Below are 20973 nucleotides of genomic sequence, written 5' to 3'. Positions count from 1 at the left end.
CGCTTTCTACCTTTTCTCCCCCCTGTGCAGTGCAACATAGAACACTAGTGCAAACAAAAGGAGGGGATTTTGCAGCTTCATCAAGCTCCAGATTTGCTCATGGCGGTGAAGTTTCTTCCTCTACGCTTTTTCAATTCTACAGTTGGATTTCAATTTTTAGGAGTAGAGAGTGAGAGATGGTATATCCCTTTTCCTTCTATTGAGAAAGAAAAGCACCCCAGCTCCACAGTCATGAGTTGGAAGACATCACACAGTTACACAACACACGGCCGACTCCAAGATCTGTCCCCCTTCTTCTCCCTACAGTTGGTCAAATCCCCAGTACCCTTTGATCCCGCAAAAGACAAATTTTGATTTTATCCTGAGAAAAACGAAGTGGTATTGGAAGGGGGCAGAAACCAAAGTTGGCCAAGTCAGCTAGCTGCTCCCCTCCCTGAAACAACAAAGAGTGAATGATAAATTTAGCAGCCTCGTGTTCAGTTTTCAAACGCTGCTGAGATTTATAGCTCCGCTGCTCCCATGGCAAACTAAGCTGCTCACAGAAAGCTATCTGTTTTTGATTTCACTCTGTTTTCTCTAGTTTTTGTTCTTCTTTCTATTTGCAGGTTTGTTTTTTTTTTTCAACTCTGCATTTTCTTTTTCCTGGTGTGAGTCGAATATCAAAGGCCAGGGCTGTTGGTAAGCCTCCAGCTTGCAAAAGCCACTCAATGGGATGTTATTAGAACCTACGTCACAACACAGTAGACAGTGATTAATAGCAACTGTATCAATGGTAGCAACTTTTCAGAAAAAAAAAGAAAAAAAAAAAAAAACGGATGCCCCTCCAGCAGCTGAAAAAGGGGTCAGTGCAGCAAAAATAAGAAATGTCTGCAAGAACCCAGGGCCCATAAATATTCTTTAGAGAGTACAGTACGCAGGGATTGTGTTTGACAGAAGGAAAAAGAAATTCCTACGATGCATATAATAAGAACTTTTACCTTTAAGTCACTTATACTTAAAACAGCTACACATTAATTTAAAATGAAGTCTGTGTACAACTTTGGAATCATTTTATTGATGTAATGGTGTCCCCCAAAATAACTAGCAGATGGATTTCCACCCCCTCAATGAAACACTGAAACAAACTGCAGAATTGTCAAAATTTTATCGTGAAGGCACACACTCTATAAAAAGGTTGATTTTAAATGAATTGTAAATTTGCTTCATTGCACAATATTTTTCTAAAATTATAACCGGAAAGTATTCTCTGTTTAATTTTTTAGCATATCCTTTCACAAAACACATCTGCTGTGAAGTATTTCTAATTTGTGCTAACTGCTTTTTAACAAACACACAGTTGTCACTATGCCATCTAATGTTATTGGGGCAAAAAAGTACATTCTCCTTCACTCTCTTCCTAATAAGAATCTTGAGCTGTGTCCAGTGGGGCAAACCAACAGAAAATACTACAATTATCTGAACTCCAGATGCGAGTGGCATAGAGGGGATCAAAGAAATGAGGAAAGATGGAAATGCAGTCACACCAAATGCATTTCCATCCAGTATAGGAGTTGGAGGTGGTTGAAACAGCAGGAAGGTAAACATGTACAGAAAGCTTGCCAGCTTGTGTCTAATTTTTAGGAAGATAATAAGCAGACGAAAAGAAAAATACCACTAACTAGGCTATGTCAGAAGGTTGGTTGACCACAGAAAGGACGGAAGATGCACTCTTAGCTTTGAAGAGTGAAAATGGAAATTACCTAGTTACCATCCAGTACTGTTTTGTTCCCTATTTATTTCTATCTCACACCCCTCTAATGGACTTGTGGAAAGTGGGACTCAATGGGGTTTGGGACAGAGGCGAGCTAATGACACCAAGAAGTTTGAAATTTCGCCTTTAAAACAGTTATGAAAACTAAAAGAGACATTCCCCCCCCCCTTAAAGGGCAAACAAAATGATGATAGCTAACTTTTCTCAGTACTCAATACAGACAACGTAGCAAATGCTTTGTCTGCACATTATCTCCCTTCTGCACTCTTGATAACACAGGGAGGAGGCATTATTATTACCCCCATTTGACAAAGGAAGAAATTGAGGCTATTAAAAGGTCAAATAACTTGCCCAAGGCAACTCAGCTAATAAGAGACATGCTTTCAATCACTGTATGATCACTGAGTATTTTCTTTATATTTAGAATTAAAAATCCACACACAGTATCTTGCATGGTAAATTTCATGAAATCAGAGAGAGCAATGAAAACCAATGATTGGACCTAGCTTGTATCTTAATGATTCAAGGAATATTTTATCATTTCTTCATGATATAGTATCTTGTAGATGTGCCTTAGAAGAGGAGAAAATGTGGTTATCTAGCCAAAAAGATCCACATCATCTCATTAGTATTTTAGATTTATTATTTTGTGCAATTTCAATTAACAGGCTTATAATCTAAATCTTTCAAAGTAGTACTGATTTTCCCAGAAAACATAAATAACTATATATGCAAAATATCTTATTTCGTTAACACAACTGAGTTATAAGAATAAATTTATACTTGTGTAGTCCAACCTTCAGTCTGAGTACAAAAAGCAATAAATTGTACCACTAGAACTTAGACTTCTTGAAATAATAAGAACCCAAGCAGGCTTTTCATTCATTCATTCATTCATTTATTCATTCACTCACCAGTACCTCTATCCAAAAACTCCCTTATAATGTACCAGTACAAAAGAAGAAATTTATATCATCAGGATGAAAGAAAGATGATTATAATTTGCTTTTAGATATCTCCGCTACATGGCAGGGAGTAAGGCACACATAGTGCCAAACTTTAAATCATCCTCTGCTTCTTTCCTTAAAAACAAACCAAGGAACGGAGAAGGAAATCTGGAGTGCTGTTGCCCCTCCTCTAATGACGAAGTAGATTCTGGGTAATGACTATCACTCAGCATACCAGGTCAGATGCTGAGGGTCCCACATTAGGTTAACTGCAGCTTTAAGCTGATGCAACTATGCCCCAGACCACCCACAGCTATACTTCATATCATGGTGTGAGGGGTAGAGGAAGAAGGGCAAGACTAATTACTGAATACCAACCTAATTCGAGGCACTGATTAGCTGTTTTACACATTCTACTTCATCTGGCTCCCTCCCACCCCAACAATCCTACCCATTTTACAGATCAAGACGTAGACATGTTACATAGCTTGCCCAAAGAAACAGTGCTGATAAGTGGCCTCCTGTGAGTTACCAAAGCCCTTCCCACAAGCCTCGTGAGTGTTACTAACTCACTGTATCTCCTATTTCACCTCTGTATGCAGAGGAGTCATCAAGACTCAAGTCCCAGAGCAAGTCAAAACTTTAGTTATCTTTATGTCCCTTTTGTCCACTGCCCTCCTTCTCATTCATCTTTTCCCAACTGTGTCAGTGGAATATATGCAATGTACCTACAGTACACGAATGACAATTCTATTTTTTTAATGTTTATTTAAAAAAAAAATTTTTTTAAGGTTTATTTATTTTTGAGACAGAGAGAGGCAGAGCATGAACAGGGGAGGGGCACAGAGAGAGGGAGACACAGAATCTGAAACAGGCTCCAGGCTCTGAGCTGTCAGCACAGAGCCCGACGCAGGGCTCGAACTCACGGATCGTGAGATCATGCCCTGAGCCGAAGTCGGCTGCTTAACCGACTGAGCCACCCAGGCGCCACAATGTTTATTTATTTTGAGAGAGAGACAGAGAAGAGAGAAAGAGAGAATCCCAAGCAGGCTCTGAAGCGGAGCCCAACAAGGGGCTCAATCTCACAAACTGTGAGATCATGACCTGAGCGAAATTCAAGAGTAGGGTGCTTAACCAAATGAGCCACCCAGGTTCCCCATGAATGACCATTTTAAATGAGTATCTGGTAGTAGCATTTCAGGATAGAAGCATCACAATACCATTTATCCAATTAAATTGTACAGCATCTAGGAGCTTAAAGGACCCTCTAGATGACTCATGGAGATAAACTGAGCGCTTTGAGAAAACACAATCTCAGGCTTGTGCGTATGCACATGGCACTCCTGAGGGTAGGGAGCGTGTGGGAAGTGCAGGACGAGGGCTGCCTGTGGTAAAGGGCAGGGCCCAATCACAGGTCCTGTCTAGGCGCTTCCTGGTTCATCTGATTGCTCAGTGTGAATTTCAGATATAATCCAAACAGGAGTGACAAAACCCAAAACCACAGGAGCAAACACTGGCTTTCAAGTGCTGTGGGAACAGAGACATTTGTTTAAGTAACCACTGTTTTAAAATTGCATACATAGTAACACCAAAATAAACAGCTTGCGATGCTGTTTATTTTAAGATACACAATAGTAATGTAAAGTGCGGCGTGCCCCAGATCCGGGGAGCCCGAACATAATTTACAGTTGTAGAGAGCCCTAGGAGGGCTCCACACACGCCAGGACTGTCTACTTCCTGATTAGATAACAGTGAAGGTCAGAACGCATTGCTTTTTGTGTGTGCGGCAAAGAGCAAACAAGCCACCACAAAGACCTAGCTCCTCCTGCTCGCTGTGAATTATGAATTGAGTCCTGTGGCGAGCGGGGTTCGCCAAGTCTCCTCTACAAAGCGTGTATTAATCACAGGTCCTGAGGAAGGGTCAAGAGCACAGCCTGACAAACCAGGGAATGAGCCTGTCTGCCGACCACTGGTCACCGTTCCTTTAGTCCTTCCCCTTCCCTGATCTAAACACTGAAGAAGGAATAGGAAAAAAAAAAAAATCTTGAAAATACACAAGCTGGTTGGGGCGCGGAAACATATGTAAAACTGAACTCTAAAGAAAAACAGCTAGATCAAACAAACCTTAAGCACGATCAAAATAAGAAGCCTATTTGTGGTTTATTTTAGGCGACTGAGCTGTCCTCGCACTGCCTTCTTGGCTCCTCCTTCCCTCCTCTACCCAGGTGCTCTGGGGAGACGTTTTAGGGATCTTTATTTTGGTTCCTCTACCCCAGTCTTTGACAGTATCCCAGACGGCTTTATTAGCAGAGGCCTGCAATCCTAACTCGTGAGTCTTGGCATTGTGCTCCTTTTGTTTGGTCTCCCCACGTCCTAAGTTAACTTGCCTCTTTGCCCTCACCCTTACCTGCTGTGTCACTGAACAGAAATAACTTTGATCTTTGCCACAGACGTAACTTGCACATCCTTGACTTTCTGGAACTTGAGTTTGGCCTGAAATAGGATTCTCCCTAACAACTCTCTGCTATGACTGAACTGTGTCCCTGCAAAATTCTTACCTTGAAGCCCTAATCTCTGCTGCCATGATGTTTGAAGAGCTTTTAGGAGGGAATTAAGGTTAAATGAGGTCGTAAGGGTGAGGTCCTAACTTCACAGAATTGGTGGCCTTGTAAGAGGAGGAGAGAGAGATCTGGCCCCCGCCTCACACACTCCAAAGAGTGTGAGGACACAGTAGGAAGGGAGCCACTGGCCACCCAAGGAGAGAGCGCTCGTCAGGCACCGACGCTGCCCAGCACCTTGATCCTGGACTTTCTAGCCTCCAAAACTATGAAAAAATAAATTTCTGTTGTTTAAGCACCATCCCCACCCCAGTCTGTGGTATCTGTTATGGTGGCCTGAACCAAGACACTCTCTCACTGAAATTATCCATTTTTCCTCCTTACCAGTCCCTCTGGCATCAGGGAAGAGAGGCCGGACCTTCCTCTCTTCCGTTCTCTTACTTTCTCTCTCAGCCCCTGATCTAAAGCTTTCCACCCACTTTTCTCATGAAGTCCATGGCATTTGCTGTCACTCTTCTCCATCACTTTTGCCAGAAGAATGTTCACCTCTAAGACACCTCCCCTTTCCCCAATGGCTTCCGTACAAGCTAGAAGGTTCCTCTTCACCCCACTGCTTGCCTCTACTTTTGAAGACTTCAATATATATGACAAAGACCTTTCAAACATCTTGCCTCTCATAATTCCAATGTCATCCGTCTCTACTCCATCAGCCCTGGATTTCCTCAAGCAGAGATACTGCATTTCCAAGATCACAGACCTTAAAATGCACCTGCCCTGCTTCTCTATTCTGCCTCTTAATCTTCATCTGGACTTGTAACTTCTCAGTGGGCTCCTTGTGTTCCCAATGTCATTAGCCTCCCTGCCTAGTATGGTTCTTTATTAGAATAAATGCATTGTCTTGTACCATAAATATAGCACACATTTTACAGAAAATTTAAAATATACAAATAAGTATAAGAAGAAACTAAAAGAAGTCACCCACACCTCACTACCCAAAGATAATCACTGTTAACATTTCATTTGCTCTTCTGTGTGTATATCCATATATATTTGCATTCACAAAAGAAGAATCACACGATAAACACTGCCTTATCTGTTTTATTTTACCTGATAATACACTGAGAGATTTTTTCCATACCTCAAAATATTTTTGAGAATATAATTTTTAATGATTACATAGTAGTCCATAATATTCCATTATGGTCTCCTATAGTTGGAAATATAGGTGGTTTTCAATGTTTTATTGTCATAAATAATATCTTCATACCTCATTTTGCATGATTTTGTATATGTTTCTTATTACTTCTTTATAATAAACTCCTAGAAACCGAATTACTGGATCAAAGGATAAGAACATGACTAGTAATGCATATTACAAGTTTAAATTCCAGAAAGGCTAAACAAATTTTTATTGTCATTATTAAGGCAGATAATTTCCTTCCACTCTGGACCGTGCTGGATATTGTTTTGGGGTTTTCTTAATTTGATAGAAAAAAGCCCAATATTATGTTGCTTATTTTTAAGTTGATTTGGTTACTAATTACCTTGAACATTTTTCAAATGCCTATTGGCCATCTGTATTTCTTCTTTTGTGAATGGACCTATTCATCTGTGCCTTCATTGTACTTTTTTCCTTATCGATTTGTACACTTTATTTATTAAGGAACTAATAATCCTTTGCCTGTTATATCATGCCACATATATATTTGCCTTTTAATGTCTGCTCTTTCCTTGACATTCAAAAGCTCTTAATTTTTATTTTTGTTTAATTAAACCTACCACCATTTTTCTTTAGAATTCCTTTGCTTTTATGCTCTGGAAGGATTTTACTAAGTTAAAAGAAGGAAAAATAGTTATATTTACTTCAAAGAACTCTTAAGTGCAGAACTTGTTTTGATGGAAACTACTGATTGTTTTTTTAAAAAACAGTTAAACCATTAACCAACAAAACATGTACCGACTTACTTTTTTTTCCTCAATTGATTTAAAGTGATGCCTTGAAAATTAATAACTATCTATTTGGATTGCTGTGTGTGCTCTTATATAATTGTTCAAATGATCGTTCTGCCTATTATGGTAGCTGGTACCCTATCACGCAGCTTTATAATCTATTTTAATAATAGTGCAAGACCTCCCTAATTTTTCTTTTCCAAAAATATCTTGACTTTTCTTAATTGTTTCATTATTCACATGAACTGCAGAATCATTTTTCAGACATGATCCAAAAAAAGAAGAGCTCATCAGAATTCTGACTTACTAGCCAGCCATTCAAGAATTCGCTAAAACTCTCCTTCTCACTCAGATGTAGATTTTTCCTGTCATCTGCTCTCCCCCTCCTCCCCCTCTGTGCCTGAGCTCTGCCTGTGGAAGGATGAAATGGTGCAGAGAGGGTCCATTCCGGCCTGGTCCTCTCGATCCAAGGCCTCACTGCTGCACCTTCCTAATTCACTCCTGATCACATTCTCCACATTTCCTTCTCATCCAGTTAGAGAAGCTCATCTCTGAATTCCCTCAGCTTTCTTCCTATTCTTTACAGAAGGTGTCTGTCTCCTACTTACCTTTCTACCTGTGTTTTGACTTCCACCCACCCTGGCTTCCTCTTTTGGAACCTTGCATTATCTGTTGTCATTCTCTCCACCCCTCCACCCCTCCACCCTGGCTCCCTTCCCATTGCCAATGCAACACCTGATTCACCTACCACACCCCTTGGGCTAAGCCTACCACTCCCACGGCTGTCCTCTGTCCTTCCTTTGTTCCCTTCCAACTTTGCCTGCTCCCTCCTCAGTTTGTAGAATTCAAAGGTAGACCATGACTTCCAAGTGCCAAATCTGAAGGCTTATTTTTAGTCACCACTGTCCTTGATCTTTCTGCAGAATCTACTTCCTCTACTTTGAAACTTTCTCGTTTCACATGATCTGATTATGCTCCTACTAATCTGATTTCTTTATCTCTGCTCATTGCTTTCTCTCTCCTTCCCTTTAAATGGAGTTTTCAAAAAGATTCTATCCACTAACCCCTTCTTTCTGTGCTCTTTTCCTTACTTATCTTTATCCAGTGCCAGAGTTCCAAGCATTGCTTCTGCAAAGATCAACCTCAACTCTTAAACCACAGGTTTCACCATTTCTAACTTCCACAGAGGCTCCCCACCTGGATATCTGGGCTGTGGGTCTAAACCTGGGGCCTCAATATACCTTTCCAAGCTTTCCCCACTATTCTTCCATATATATTCTATGCTTTAGCTAAACAGGAGTCTGTCTTAGGGGCTGTGGCATCCACGAATCTCTGGATGTAGAATCAAAAGTAGTCTGATTTACCATCCAGATTGAAACTATATTAGGGAAAAAAATAAAATAACCTCCGTAGTCTCTTCTTGAAAAGAGATAATTCTATGTCTCTCATAGGATTTAGAGATGCAAAGCTGCTCATCCCCACCAGCTTGGCCAGCATGAAAAGTGGCAGACTGGTGAACCGGTTAATTCTCAGGATGAAGAGTTTATGGACAAAGAACAAAGATGTCCAAATCCCCAAGGAGCTTGTTTCAAATCTGTAATCATACAAGTGGGAGTAAGTTCATTGTGAGGTTTCTTTGCTATCATTCACCCCATTCTTTCTCTCAAGTTTGAGTTTAGAAATTTAAAAAATTACTTTCACTCACAGTGCCATTATAACTGTGCCATTATAACAGTATGAATGGCCCATAAGGCTTTTGTCCTTTCCTTGTACACATCATGTTAACTGTAGCATTTGATTCCCATTCCAAACAGATTTAGGGCAACAGAAATAAGTACAATATTTTCCTTTGAAGAGTATTTCTACCCCTGCCCAAGTTCAGGTTTCATGGAGCTAAGACAGAGCAAATTAATTATTTCAGGGGACTATATGAAAACATTAATGAATATGCTTGCATAGTATTCTTCCCTTTTCAAAGGCCTATTTCTAACCTCAGCTAACTCTTAGAACAACAAGGTGAGAAAAGCACGCTCAGAAAATTGAATGACTTGCCCAGGATAACTCAGAGAGCAAAAGGCTGAGCTGAGAATAAGATGCAAATTGATCCTAACTCTGCTGCCTCTGGCGTGCATATGGGTGTGCGCGCGTTCTTCTGAACAGTAGGAATTTCTTCCTCCTTGCCCTGAAATGTTTGTCTTTTTGTAAAGCACAAAAAAATTCACAGATTGTCTCCACATCAAAGGTAGGGAAAGCACCAATTCTTTTATTAATTCCAAACGTTTCCACTATCTACCCCAATCAGGCCCAACTATAGATTGAGGAGGAGTAAAGCACCTCCTTTTTGCTTAACTAACTATGTACACATTTAAAATAAGTGGAGGGAGTGTGGCATTTGGGATAGACACTGACAAGAGACTCAAGCATGTAAAACCCAAATCACACTTTTCTTTAAACTTGCTCTGCAAAAATAAATAAGTAGATACTTTCAAACTGTTTTGAAACGATTCTCAGGCTGGTAACAGAGGTCATATTAAAAACTGATGGCTTTCACATAGTCATATTTGATTATCACCTGAGCAGTTCACCAACATAAAAGTCTCAGGATTAGGTGGTAAGAAGGGTCTTCATCAAAGTGCCATCGAGTAGTTGGGGGGATTTGCCGTACAGGTCTAAACTTACGGTTTGCTAGAAACTAATGAGAAATCCACAATCGACTAATAATGATCTCATATTGCCCATGCCCTCTTACCACTTTTTTTTTTTTTAATTCATTGTGAGAGAAGGTTTAAAACAAGGGTAACAACTCATGGGCTGCCTGCAGGTATCTTGAAACACTGAAATGGAACCTATAACTTTTCACTCTGGGGAAAAAAAAAGGCTGCTTTTATAGAGTTCCAACATGTCACCAAACCTACAGGGAATAATCCAGCATTCATCTCTTCTATTGATAAAACCTTTTTTCTTTTTGAAAGACTAGAGTAACACCGCCCCCAGTACACTTAGGTTATTTATTGTCAGCTTATGACACAGTCCCACCACGTGTCCAGGGTAAGAACTAAGCCATTTTACAACTGTAGTATGACTGGAGTCATGGGATTATCCTTTCCTAAATTATTAGTTATGGAGTTGCCAGATATTTCCAATTCAAAATTAATTCTGGAATAAATGTAAATGTAGGAGAATGATTCAAGAAGTAAATATATCTGGGGTGTCTGGGTGGCTCAGCTGGTTAAGCATCTGACTCTGAATTTCAGCTCAGGTCATGATCTTGCAGTCATGAGATCATGCCCAGCGTAGGGCTGCATGCTGGTACTGGGCATGGAGCCTGCTTGAGATTCTCTCTCTCCCTCTCCTTTTGCCCTGCCCCTGTGCTCACACTGTCTTCCTCCCTCCCTCCCTCCCTCTCTCTCTCAAAAAAAAAAAAAAAAAAAAAGGAAATATATCCTGATCTATATCTATATATATAGATATATGTATATATAGAGAGAGAGATATACAATACCACGAAAGCTGAGGTATTAAAATTAAGGGCAGCAACGAGATTTGGTGGATGAAGAGTGGCTCTTCATTACCTGGCTATGGTAAACAAATCATATATCTGTAAATTGAGAGGCTGGTGGTTGGAAGGGGACGGATTAGTGGCTCATGTTAATTTTCTATGACGCTCAGAGTAACGAGAGAATACTATTCTCTTCATTTCTTGTCATCTCAGAATCCCACAATAATAATCTCTTGAGTTGTAATTTTTTCTTTTTGTGGACAATCAAGTCAAATTCAACAAATATTCATGTTATCTAATATAACCAAGAAGTAAAACTATAGTTTAAGAAAAATTATCTGCCATTATATTGTGAGTTGACAACTTACCCACTATTAGATAAAAACAACTTAAATCAGTTCTGGCAGATTTGGGACTCGGCAGTTCAAAATATGAATAGCAAATGTAAAAGCATGAAAATGGCATTACTATTATGTTTTAAGAGGATAATACACCTTTAAAGGGTGCCAGTGATTATTCTGCATACTGTAAACAACGGCTGCCAATCAATTTAGAAAGTGGTGCGCAGCACATAAGTGTAATAAGGCAAATTCCACTCAAGCAACCTAATGTTTCCCACCCAAGTCACTACTTCTCAACAGGAACAGTAGGGCTACGTATCCCTTTTACACTTCATAACCTGTTCCAAATTGCAAAAACTGACTCCAGCACAGAGAAGGGAGGGCATTTTCAGGAGTCCTCTGAAGTCTGTGCAGCAGTGGTCTCTAAAATCAAAATTTTTTTTTTTAATTTTTTTTTTTAATGTTTATTTATTTTTGAGACAGAGAGAGACAGAGCATGAACAGGGGAGGGGCAGAGAGAGAGGGAGACACAGAATCCGAAGCAGGCTCCAGGCTCTGAGCCATCAGCCCAGAGCCCGACGCGGGGCTGGAACTCACGGACCGCGAGATCGTGACCTGAGCTGAAGTCGGACGCTTAACCGACTGAGCCACCCAGGTGCCCCTCTAAAATCAAAATTAATCCTGAACATGAAGGTCACTTTATGACCCTGTCCTGCAGCAAAGCTGAGGGATGGTGAGTGTGCTCATAACCCAGTCAACTTGGCCTTGAGTTCTAATAACTCCACCTCTCCACAGAATATACTGGTAAATGGTGGTGGTTGTGGTGGTCGTGTGGAATGAGGAAATGGAAATGTTCCCTATGATCTGAATGAATATTCACGGGTTTCACTAACAGCCTTTAATGGCACTCTATTCTTGGAGGTTTTAAATAGCTGAATATTCAGATATGCACATGCCTTCTATTTTCTTTTATTCAAAGGTCCTCAATTCTCCACCTCTTTGAATTCTGTAACGTATTTTTAAACAATTATACTTAGAGTGATATTTTATGAAATTGGGTGTTAAACTTTGAGCTAATAATTATTTTAGTGTCTTTTTGATGGTAATTTAATAAGCATTTCATTCTTCAATCTTCTCAGTCGCTCATTTTAAAAATGTGTCTGTCAGCTATTCGCTCATAATCTGGGACTTGATTTTCTTAATCTATCTCAGCTGAACTTTTTTTTTTTTTAAATGGGATTGCTTGATATACTTTTGAAATATTTTGACCAGATGTTTGTTTGTGCATCGAGGAGACCACACACCTCATCCACTCCCACAAAAGCCCACTGCCACCACCACTGTACTGGGGACCTGACCTCCGAGTCACTCAGAATGTGGACAAGGACCACTGAATCCCGGACACATCAGTCTTTACGTGCAGAATATCTGAGAATCCAATTCCAAACACTAAAGTGGGGACTCCAAGTAAAAGGTTCTGACACAGCAACATGCAATTTTTTTTTTCCCTCAAGAGAGATAAAATAAATTTAGTTGCAATTTTATTTCTTCTAGAGGAGCTTCTAGGATTCAACACAACATTAAATTTTTGGCCTGTCTCTTTAATTTGAGAAATTGTACAAACGGCGACAGATGGCACACAGAATTGACTTATGTCCTCTATTCTTTACTGAAGAAGGGAGTGCATAGAAACTTTGATAAAGACAGAAGCTACAGTATGCAGGTCACTATTAAAATTATCTGGTGGCTCTTTGGACAGCTAGGATCAGAACATTCAGGCTTTCTTTTTTAGGCATTCGTTAAAACCAACCAACACTGTTGTAGGTTGACACTGGTGATCACAGCCCCGACGTTCAGTACCCTCCCTGTCCCAATAAGGACATGATGGATGTGCCATTAGCTTTGAACCTCGGCAACCTCTGAAATTACCACTCTTCCCACCCCCATCTCCCGCCCCCACCCCTCAAAATCATTATGAAATGGGAAGAACACTCAAGCTTACAGTTAATTGGAAACATTGCAAGGGAAGAGGAATGCTTAGGACAGCATGTCCATGGGAAAATAAATCACCCAGCATTGTTATTTAATGCATTGTGACATCATTTCCTGAAATTAAACAGAGATGACACCAATTCAGACGATCTCCAGTATAAGGTTCCATTCAAATAATTCACAGATGTTTTCTCCTGGCAAGCAGAAAAACAATGCAAAGGCTAAAACTAGGGGCAGCCTCACTCTGCTGCATGTTTGTGGGAAGCCCTCTCTGCTGGTGTTTTTCAGCTGTGTGTTCTGCATATGCATTTCCGCATAAGTATTTCCCAGCCCAACAGCCCCACTTGCATTCAGCGCTCATCTGTATCTCTGAATGTGAGAGAGGCCATCTCTCACTGCATAAGTAAGTCCAACATTTTATATTTGGTATTAATGTGGCCTATAGCAATTGCTATTAAGTAGCTCAATCTCAGAATCATAAAGGCTCGAATTTTCAAGGAGAAATAACTAATGTCCATGGAATACTGATTCAACTAACCATTCAAGGCCCTTCGAAAGGTATCTAATGATAGCGATGATCAGAGAGAGTCTCCATGGATGCCCTTGTGGAATGAACAAGGAGAGACACCAGGGTAGACATGAACGAGGTTGGCAGCACCAGATCTCTCATCCTGATTGATTTTAGGAGGTACTTACTACTAGAGGCCTTAGGCAGCTGGAAACCCAAGCACACAGTCAAAAAACCAAAATATCCAAAATCTGTGCAGCACATCACAGTTCCAAACTGACTATATCGTTTGAACCACACAGCAACCCAAACAGCTAAGTAGGACACATATTTACTGTTTTAGTTTTTAGGTAAGGAAATCGGTTCAGACGTTGACAAGCCTACCCAAGATTACAGAGCTCAAACCAAGTCTCCTCATTTCACATTCAGTGGCCCTTTAAAAAAAAAAAAAAAAAAAAAAAAAAAAAATATATATATATATATATATATATATATATATATATATACCATGCTGTCTCTTAGACAGCCTAGACTTTAACACTCTGAGGAAGCAGGAGACTCTAGATTCTGTTCACATACTGGACAGTGAAAGGGAGCATTTATACTATCAAAACCAGACCCCAGATAAGACATTCTGGATTGTTCCATAACCAGTTTCTTCTTCACCTCTATCGCACTCCATCCCAGAAGGCTCACCAGGATGTTCAGTTCATTAGTACCAGTACTCTCTGATGTTATCATTTAGCAGAACTGAGCAGTTGTCACGTTTATATGGCTCTAGAAAGCATAATTTAGATGATGTTCTCTCCTGCTCCGGGACATTTGGGATCTGTTTGGCAAAACCTGATTTCCTCATCTCACACAGACCAGGAAAGTAAGTGGTAACTTTGGCTGCCCAGTTCCATTGGTCAAAGCCTCCTGCTAGCCATTCAGCTAGATTAAAATAAGAATTATATTACATATTTATTCTAAGAGCCAGGCATAGGGTTGAATGCTTTATATTCCCTTATTCAATCCCTGCAACAACCTTACTAAGTTGGTTCTAGAATTATCCCCATTCTACAGATATGGAAAACGAAGCTTAGAGAGGGTAACTGCTCAAGATCAAAAATCGACTGTGTTGCTGATTCCAGGCCCTGCGTTTTGTTTTGCTTTGCCCCTGAAAATGAATAACTGAGAGTCATGACACAGGCAGAATCATATGCCTGGAAAGCATATGAAAGGACATGTATTGTTTCCCTTCCATTAGAGTAGGACACATCTAACTTCCCCCAGACCCAGGCCCTGTGCTGCTAACTTTGACACTGGATCACCTCATTGAAAAAAAAAAAAAAAAAAAAAAAAAGGAGCCATCTAGGTCTACACATGATGAAGAGAACTAATTAAAAGGCAGAATAGTTTAAGTCAGCATCTCTCCTCCTGTCTCTCGTGTGCATGTATGTGTGGGTACAAGAAAAAATTCGAGATGACTAAGTTAACTGTCACATGGTCTTTATGAACTCACTGGAGAAGAGATACGTGTTCCTCTAATGTAACATGGAGCTGTATTTACTCATAACTTGGGTACACTGCCTCTGCAGGATGATAAACTTTAAAACTCATTTTTACTACCAGAGACATTTACAAAATCCCACAGAACAATCTCTAATGGACGAGGAGCCAAATGACTGAACACGTGAAAGGCAGGTTTCATCACTCTCCCTCACCACCAGACATGGAGAGAGGAGTAAAGCATTTTGCCATGAACAAAGGGCACAGTTTTTAGACCCTGCAGTTTCAAGAAGGCTATGTGATATGACATCACTTTAAAGTAAATTTGCTTCTGATTCTGTACACATATCTTTGAAAGAAGTCCCACATCCCCTAAGTGTGAGCTTTAGCCCCGTGTTTTCAAATAAGAAAACCTTTAGTTAGAGACTGGTATGAGCAAGCAGTGTCTTTGTATAGGAGCACTTCCTGTTTTCATTCCGTGATCAAATATATTCTTTGCAGCACAACTAGAAAGCTCTCGAACGTGGCAAGTGGAGGTGCCTGAGAGCCTAATTGAGCACACTAAGGGCTTCTTGGCGTGGAGGAGTGTTTCATGGTTATGAATAAACCGTTAGCCCTGGTATTATTTCTTGCTGTTTTCTTTCTTTAACTATCTTTGAAGTCAAATAAAAACAGTTGTAATGGCAGGCTTACTTTTATGATACCATAATCTCCATGTGTTAGTGAAAGGAATATACTTCCCTAGGATTTCCCTAAGTTCTTTTGCCATTGGGTACTTTCCAGCAAAAGCACATACATTTCCAACAGATTCTTTCTTCAATCTTCACTAGATTTCTTAGTCTGAGAAGCCAAACAGAGCCATCAACCAATAGAGGAGGGGGGTAATAGTATACACAACATTTTCAGCAGGTGAATTGCTATATATATATATATACATATATATATATGTGTATATATATATATAGCTAAATATATATATAGCTAAAAAATATATATATAGCTAAAATACATATATTTATATATATATTTAGTAACACAAATATATATGAGCTTACTTTTTTTAACATTATGATGAGTGTTTTGAAGGGGGTTTTTAAAAGACATTTTGGAAATTGGGAGTTAGAAACCAGAAATTAATTATTTAGACTCAGATTAAATTTAAATTCAAAGTGCTTAACTCCGAATATGGAAATTGCTCAATTCATCAAATAGTGTTTTTTTTTTTTTAATGCCACTTTGGATTTAGTTTAAATATTTCCTTCAATATAATCAATGAGCCGCAAGTTTATTAGTTTTTTCCTTAAAGTCGGTGGTGCTCAGGAATTTGAGACTGTTTTAACTGTTACAGTTGTAGTGGAACTTGTTCTTCCAAGAAAACTGAAGGTTAATGATTTTTGTCATATTGAGACTAAGACTTAACAATTGCTACAGTTGGCCTTTGTTGAGGTGGGGTTCTTTTTTCTCTGGGCCTTTTGAGGTATTCAGAATAGGTGACAATAGCATGCAGTTGAGAACATATGTAGAGAGACCCCTGTGGCTTATTGGAAAAAGTTGCTCCGTGCTGGTTGGGTGTTTGGAAAAAAAAATACAACCAGAGTTCTTTTATGTTCTGCTAGTTAATGAATGCATGAATGTCAAAATGGGCCAATGGCCCATTCAGGGGGCAAAGCCTTAGCAGCCCCCTTCTTTAAGAACACATCCTGAGATGCAAAATACATTTGCTTAACAAATTAAAATAATGAGATAATTCAATTAGCTTCTTTTTAAAAAAAGAAAGAAAAAAGGGTACATCGGGGATTATTGTAATACAAGAACAGGTCATACCGCACAAAAGAGAACAAACCAGTTTGAAATAATGTTAAAGAGACTAATAATGGAGGAATGCACACTGAATCATGCACTTGTGAAGAAATTTACATGAAATAATAATTTAGACTACATCTATTTTCAGTGAGCTAGAGCCAACATTTCACTTTGAAAGTTGAAATTAATTAAATGACAGAAAAATATAGTGGGCATCTCTATTTCCAAGGACTTCCTCATGCCTGTTAGTGCATGTAAGAAAAGAAGTCTAAATTAACATGTCGCTAGTTAGGGGTCTCTATTCTTGGTTTCTGAGCTCGGAATTATAGCTGAGTAAATCTTTCAGCTCATTAAAGATTGGAAAGTAAAAGTTTTACAGGACCATCCTCATCAAAGTTACTGAACCTCTTCTCTGCAGTTGGGGTAAAATCTGGATGAAGAGGGAAAATTTGTTCAAAGAGAAAGCCGAGGAGAATTTCCTTATGATACAAGGAAGGTGCAGGAAAGGCAAGGGAGGGGAGCAGAGAGAACGACTAGGAGACAAAGCCATTGGGAGAAACTAATGAAAGGGGTATGTTGTGAAAGAAGGTCATGGGGAGGAGGGAGAAAAATAGAGCACTTCGCAGAGAGTAAAAAGAAAGGGGATGATCAGAGACTGGGACAGAACAGTGTTCTGGCTACGTGCTCCAGAGCTGAACCAAGAGCTGTGGGTGCAGGAATGGAGGCCGCAGTGTGGAGACCCTGCACTGTGTCCCTCTCGCTTGAAAACTGGGGACATGTAAGGTCCGGAGAACTTAATGGACTCACTGAGGTTCAGCTAGCATAGAGGAGAGCTGAACTCAAAATGCGGGTTTCCCGACTGCTTGGCTGAGGCTATTTGATTCTTTTCTCCCTGCTCCAAAGACAGACATTCGTTAAAATTTTCAGTTGGCTGGAGAGTTCTGCACAAGGTCTTGAGTTCCTTAAACTATATGAAAGCACTCTCAGTGTGGGGACAAGGTCTTGTGGTCGGTCTGTAGCCCCCTGCACAGCCAAGCCACCAGGGGTGCCCAGCAATCCCTGGCCACCCACAATTTTTCACCAGTGGCCACACTGCATGGTGGGTTCATTTCAGGACTGGGAGGTGGGAGGCAAGGTATCGACAGGACAAAGCAGGAGGTCCAGCAAGAGCTCTGGACACAGCGTTGGAGTTTCAAGGCACAGAATATAGGTGGTGAAAGAGAGAGTCGGCTTGAAGAGAAAGGTGCCAAATCTTCTCTACTGGGAAAGGCTGGGGGAGCAGGAAGTTTTAAAAACAAAGAGAACAGCACTTTGCTTCTCCATATTTCCTCCCCCTCTGACGCTGGGTATACTGATGGCAGAGGTTGTGTGAGATTTATATGCCACTGGTAGAGGGGACAATGATTTTAGCAAAGTCTTCATAGTGCTGTGGGAAAAGCACAGCGCAGGGGACAAGCAAGGTTGGGTTCTGGTGGCAGGCTGACCTTGAGTTAATCACTTCCCTCTCTGGGCCTCAGTTTCCTCACTGGTAAACAGAGCAGCTGAATTCTCGCAGGTTCTGCTGTTCTGTGGTGTTGACTTTGACTACTGAGGGGCTGCAAATAACATGGAGAGGCCTGCTTGTAAAGCAGTTGTTGAAATCTTTATTTTCAGCCAGGAGGGGCTGGGCATGAAGGAAGACGGAGGGAGGAAACCAAACAGGTGAGCTAGTGGGGAGCAAGCTGTTTGCCTGCCATCCATGTGCTCCTGCCCTGCCCTGCCTTTCTAACTTGCTACTCTAACTAAACAACCCTTCAGTTAAAAATGAGAAACCCCTCCCCTCACACTCACTCAACTTCCAAATTAAAAACATTTTACAGGTTAGTAAATCTCCAGCTGAGGTGATGTAGCAAAGAACAGCTGTGAAGTAATTTTGATAATGATGAGAATAATAGCCGCATGGCAAGGTTCAGGGCTTTGCTGTTGCAGCTTCAGTGCTCCTGAATAGATAAAAGTGATTAAATACTCCTGATTATCCCTGACCAATATGTAATGGATTTACAGCCCTTTCAATTAGTCAGTATTTGCTTAGGACTCATTATTTTGTCTTTGGTTAAGTAATCAGCCCAGAGACTGCATGTTCTGTCTAATTCCTCTGAGCCGAGTCAGTGCAGGGCCCTGACCTTTGAAATGGCCATGGCTGCAAGGCAAGAATAACCACTACCACGGCAGCCTCGTTGGTTCTCCCCTCTAATCCTGACACCACGGGCCAGATCGATACACCTTAGTTTGCTACTAATGTCCTTACATCAAAATGGCCGATTTAGGAATGTGAATTTATCTCTCCCCCCTCCCTGCCGCCACTCCACCCCTTGCCCTTTGTAGCCCAGCTGGAAGAGCAGATCAGCAGTCACCACCATAAATAAAAGTGGAACCTTGTCCTGGACCCATGACACTGTAACTAATGTCATTCAGCATGGCAACACACAAGTTAGAGAATCAAAGAAGACCTTCGGTTTTCAATGCGCTACTCTATATTTAAGCATTTACCTAAATAGAATGGCCTGAAAACAATATCATAGCAAGACACTGCCTCTGACGTCTTTACCACTTTCCCAGAATCTCCAAACGAACAGTAAAACAGGAGTGCCTAGTTCCCTTGTAAAAATACATCGTGATTTTTTTTGTCATGAGAGTCTTAGAGTCAATAGTGCACAGGGACACGTAAAACCCACTGCAGACAGGAGGACAGAGACAAACTGTTACTTTAAAAACGTTGCATGGTTGATCTCTTCCCAGAAGTGAATAGGGTTAGCTTCTACGAAAAGGGACTTGAAGAGCTGAAAAAGAATCTTTAATCTCCACCTTACACACAAAGGCTCTGGAGCACCTATAGCCCTTCTGTGTTTGTCACATAAACACGTGTCATGTTTGCAAGCTGCTCCAGTGATTACATTTGCACCTGATACCATGAGCTTGGACATGCATGTGGCAAGATGCTTTTTTTTTTTTTTGCCTCCTAGAGGAGATGGCTTTCGTTAAGACTGTAATCAGTGGTGCGCATGGGTTTGTGAGCTCCTCACAGCCATTTCCCTTGTCTGCAGTTGCCGTATCTGAAGCTGCCCTCACACCTTGTAGCATAAGTAACAAGTTTGCTTACATATACTGTCGAGGGCCCTAGACCACATTGAATAAGGTCTGTGCCTGGCTTAGGAAAACCAAAATCTCCTCCTTTCTAGAGGCTGTTCTTTGGATAGTGAAGGCTGACAAAATCTTAGCTGCTGTGTTCGTCATCAGATTTCAAGAAAGGGAAAATAGGCACCTGATTTTTAAAAAATCTGTATCAACCTGTAAAGTTTGCTAGGAGAAGGCAAAGCAAGCAAAAAAGCTTTCATCTTGACTTACTGTGAGATGCTGGAACAGCCATGCTCTCATGATATTTGTTGCTACTTTGGGGAAAATGCCTCTTTTCTTCTGACGTTTTTTGTCCTTGTCTGGATCATCATCGTCACCTGTGCCAGGTGAGGCTACACTGTTGTCTAAACCATCCCCTGGTAGAAAAAAAAGAAAAAGAAGAAAAAACACATTAGAGGCAACACAGAAAGGGTGCCAACAACAATGTGCAGCTGATGATGAGCTCAGCTCAGCTTGTTGAAAGAAATCCATTAAGCGGGTATATTCTCTTTCATTAAAGTATAATTGGAGACACAAATATGTAAAAGACAAAATTAAACCAGGCCTCTTCAAATGTTAATTTTGTGTGTCTCACACTCGCCCATATCATTAATTCAATTATAATTGTGCGCTTGACACAGTGCAGTAGCTCTTTGTCAATTATGGAATCCAATGTGGGAAAACCGCCATCAGAAAACCCATTCGGTGAAAATCCACTCCCATGCCCATAGTGAACACATACTGTAGGGTAATCAAGTTAAATGTTCTGTAGTCTATATATTCCAGGCTGCCTGCATAGGTGACAGTAACTGTGTCACTGTTCATTGCACATAACACACTGCCTGCTCAGCCCCTCCTAGAACTGTCACCTCCTAAGCACGCACATTCACACACTCCTCAGATGACCCTGCATTCGGCATTTGCATGACATGAAAACTTTTAGCTCTCTGCACCACTGATCATGATCATTATCATTTACAC

At 40.6% G+C, this 20973-nt stretch overlaps 1 protein-coding gene across 7 annotated transcripts in view; it reads right to left on the bottom strand.

The window, feature by feature from the left end:
* The window catches only part of MEIS2 (Meis homeobox 2), a 208388-nt gene that overhangs the window by 123834 nt on the left and 63581 nt on the right, over positions 1-20973 (bottom strand). For all 7 annotated transcript variants that reach the window (XM_053889209.1, XM_019442624.2, XM_053889208.1 and 4 more), the window contains one exon: positions 20224-20369. In XM_053889209.1, coding sequence (XP_053745184.1) covers positions 20224-20369 — 146 coding nt within the window. The remainder of the gene's footprint in view (positions 1-20223; positions 20370-20973) is intronic.

Source organism: Panthera pardus, unplaced genomic scaffold (genome assembly GCF_024362965.1).
Source record: "Panthera pardus isolate Hobbes unplaced genomic scaffold, ASM2436296v1 HiC_scaffold_24, whole genome shotgun sequence".
Classification (NCBI taxonomy): domain Eukaryota; kingdom Metazoa; phylum Chordata; class Mammalia; order Carnivora; family Felidae; genus Panthera; species Panthera pardus.
The sequence above is the reverse complement of the archived record's forward strand: the minus strand, read 5'-3'. Positions and strand labels throughout refer to the sequence as shown.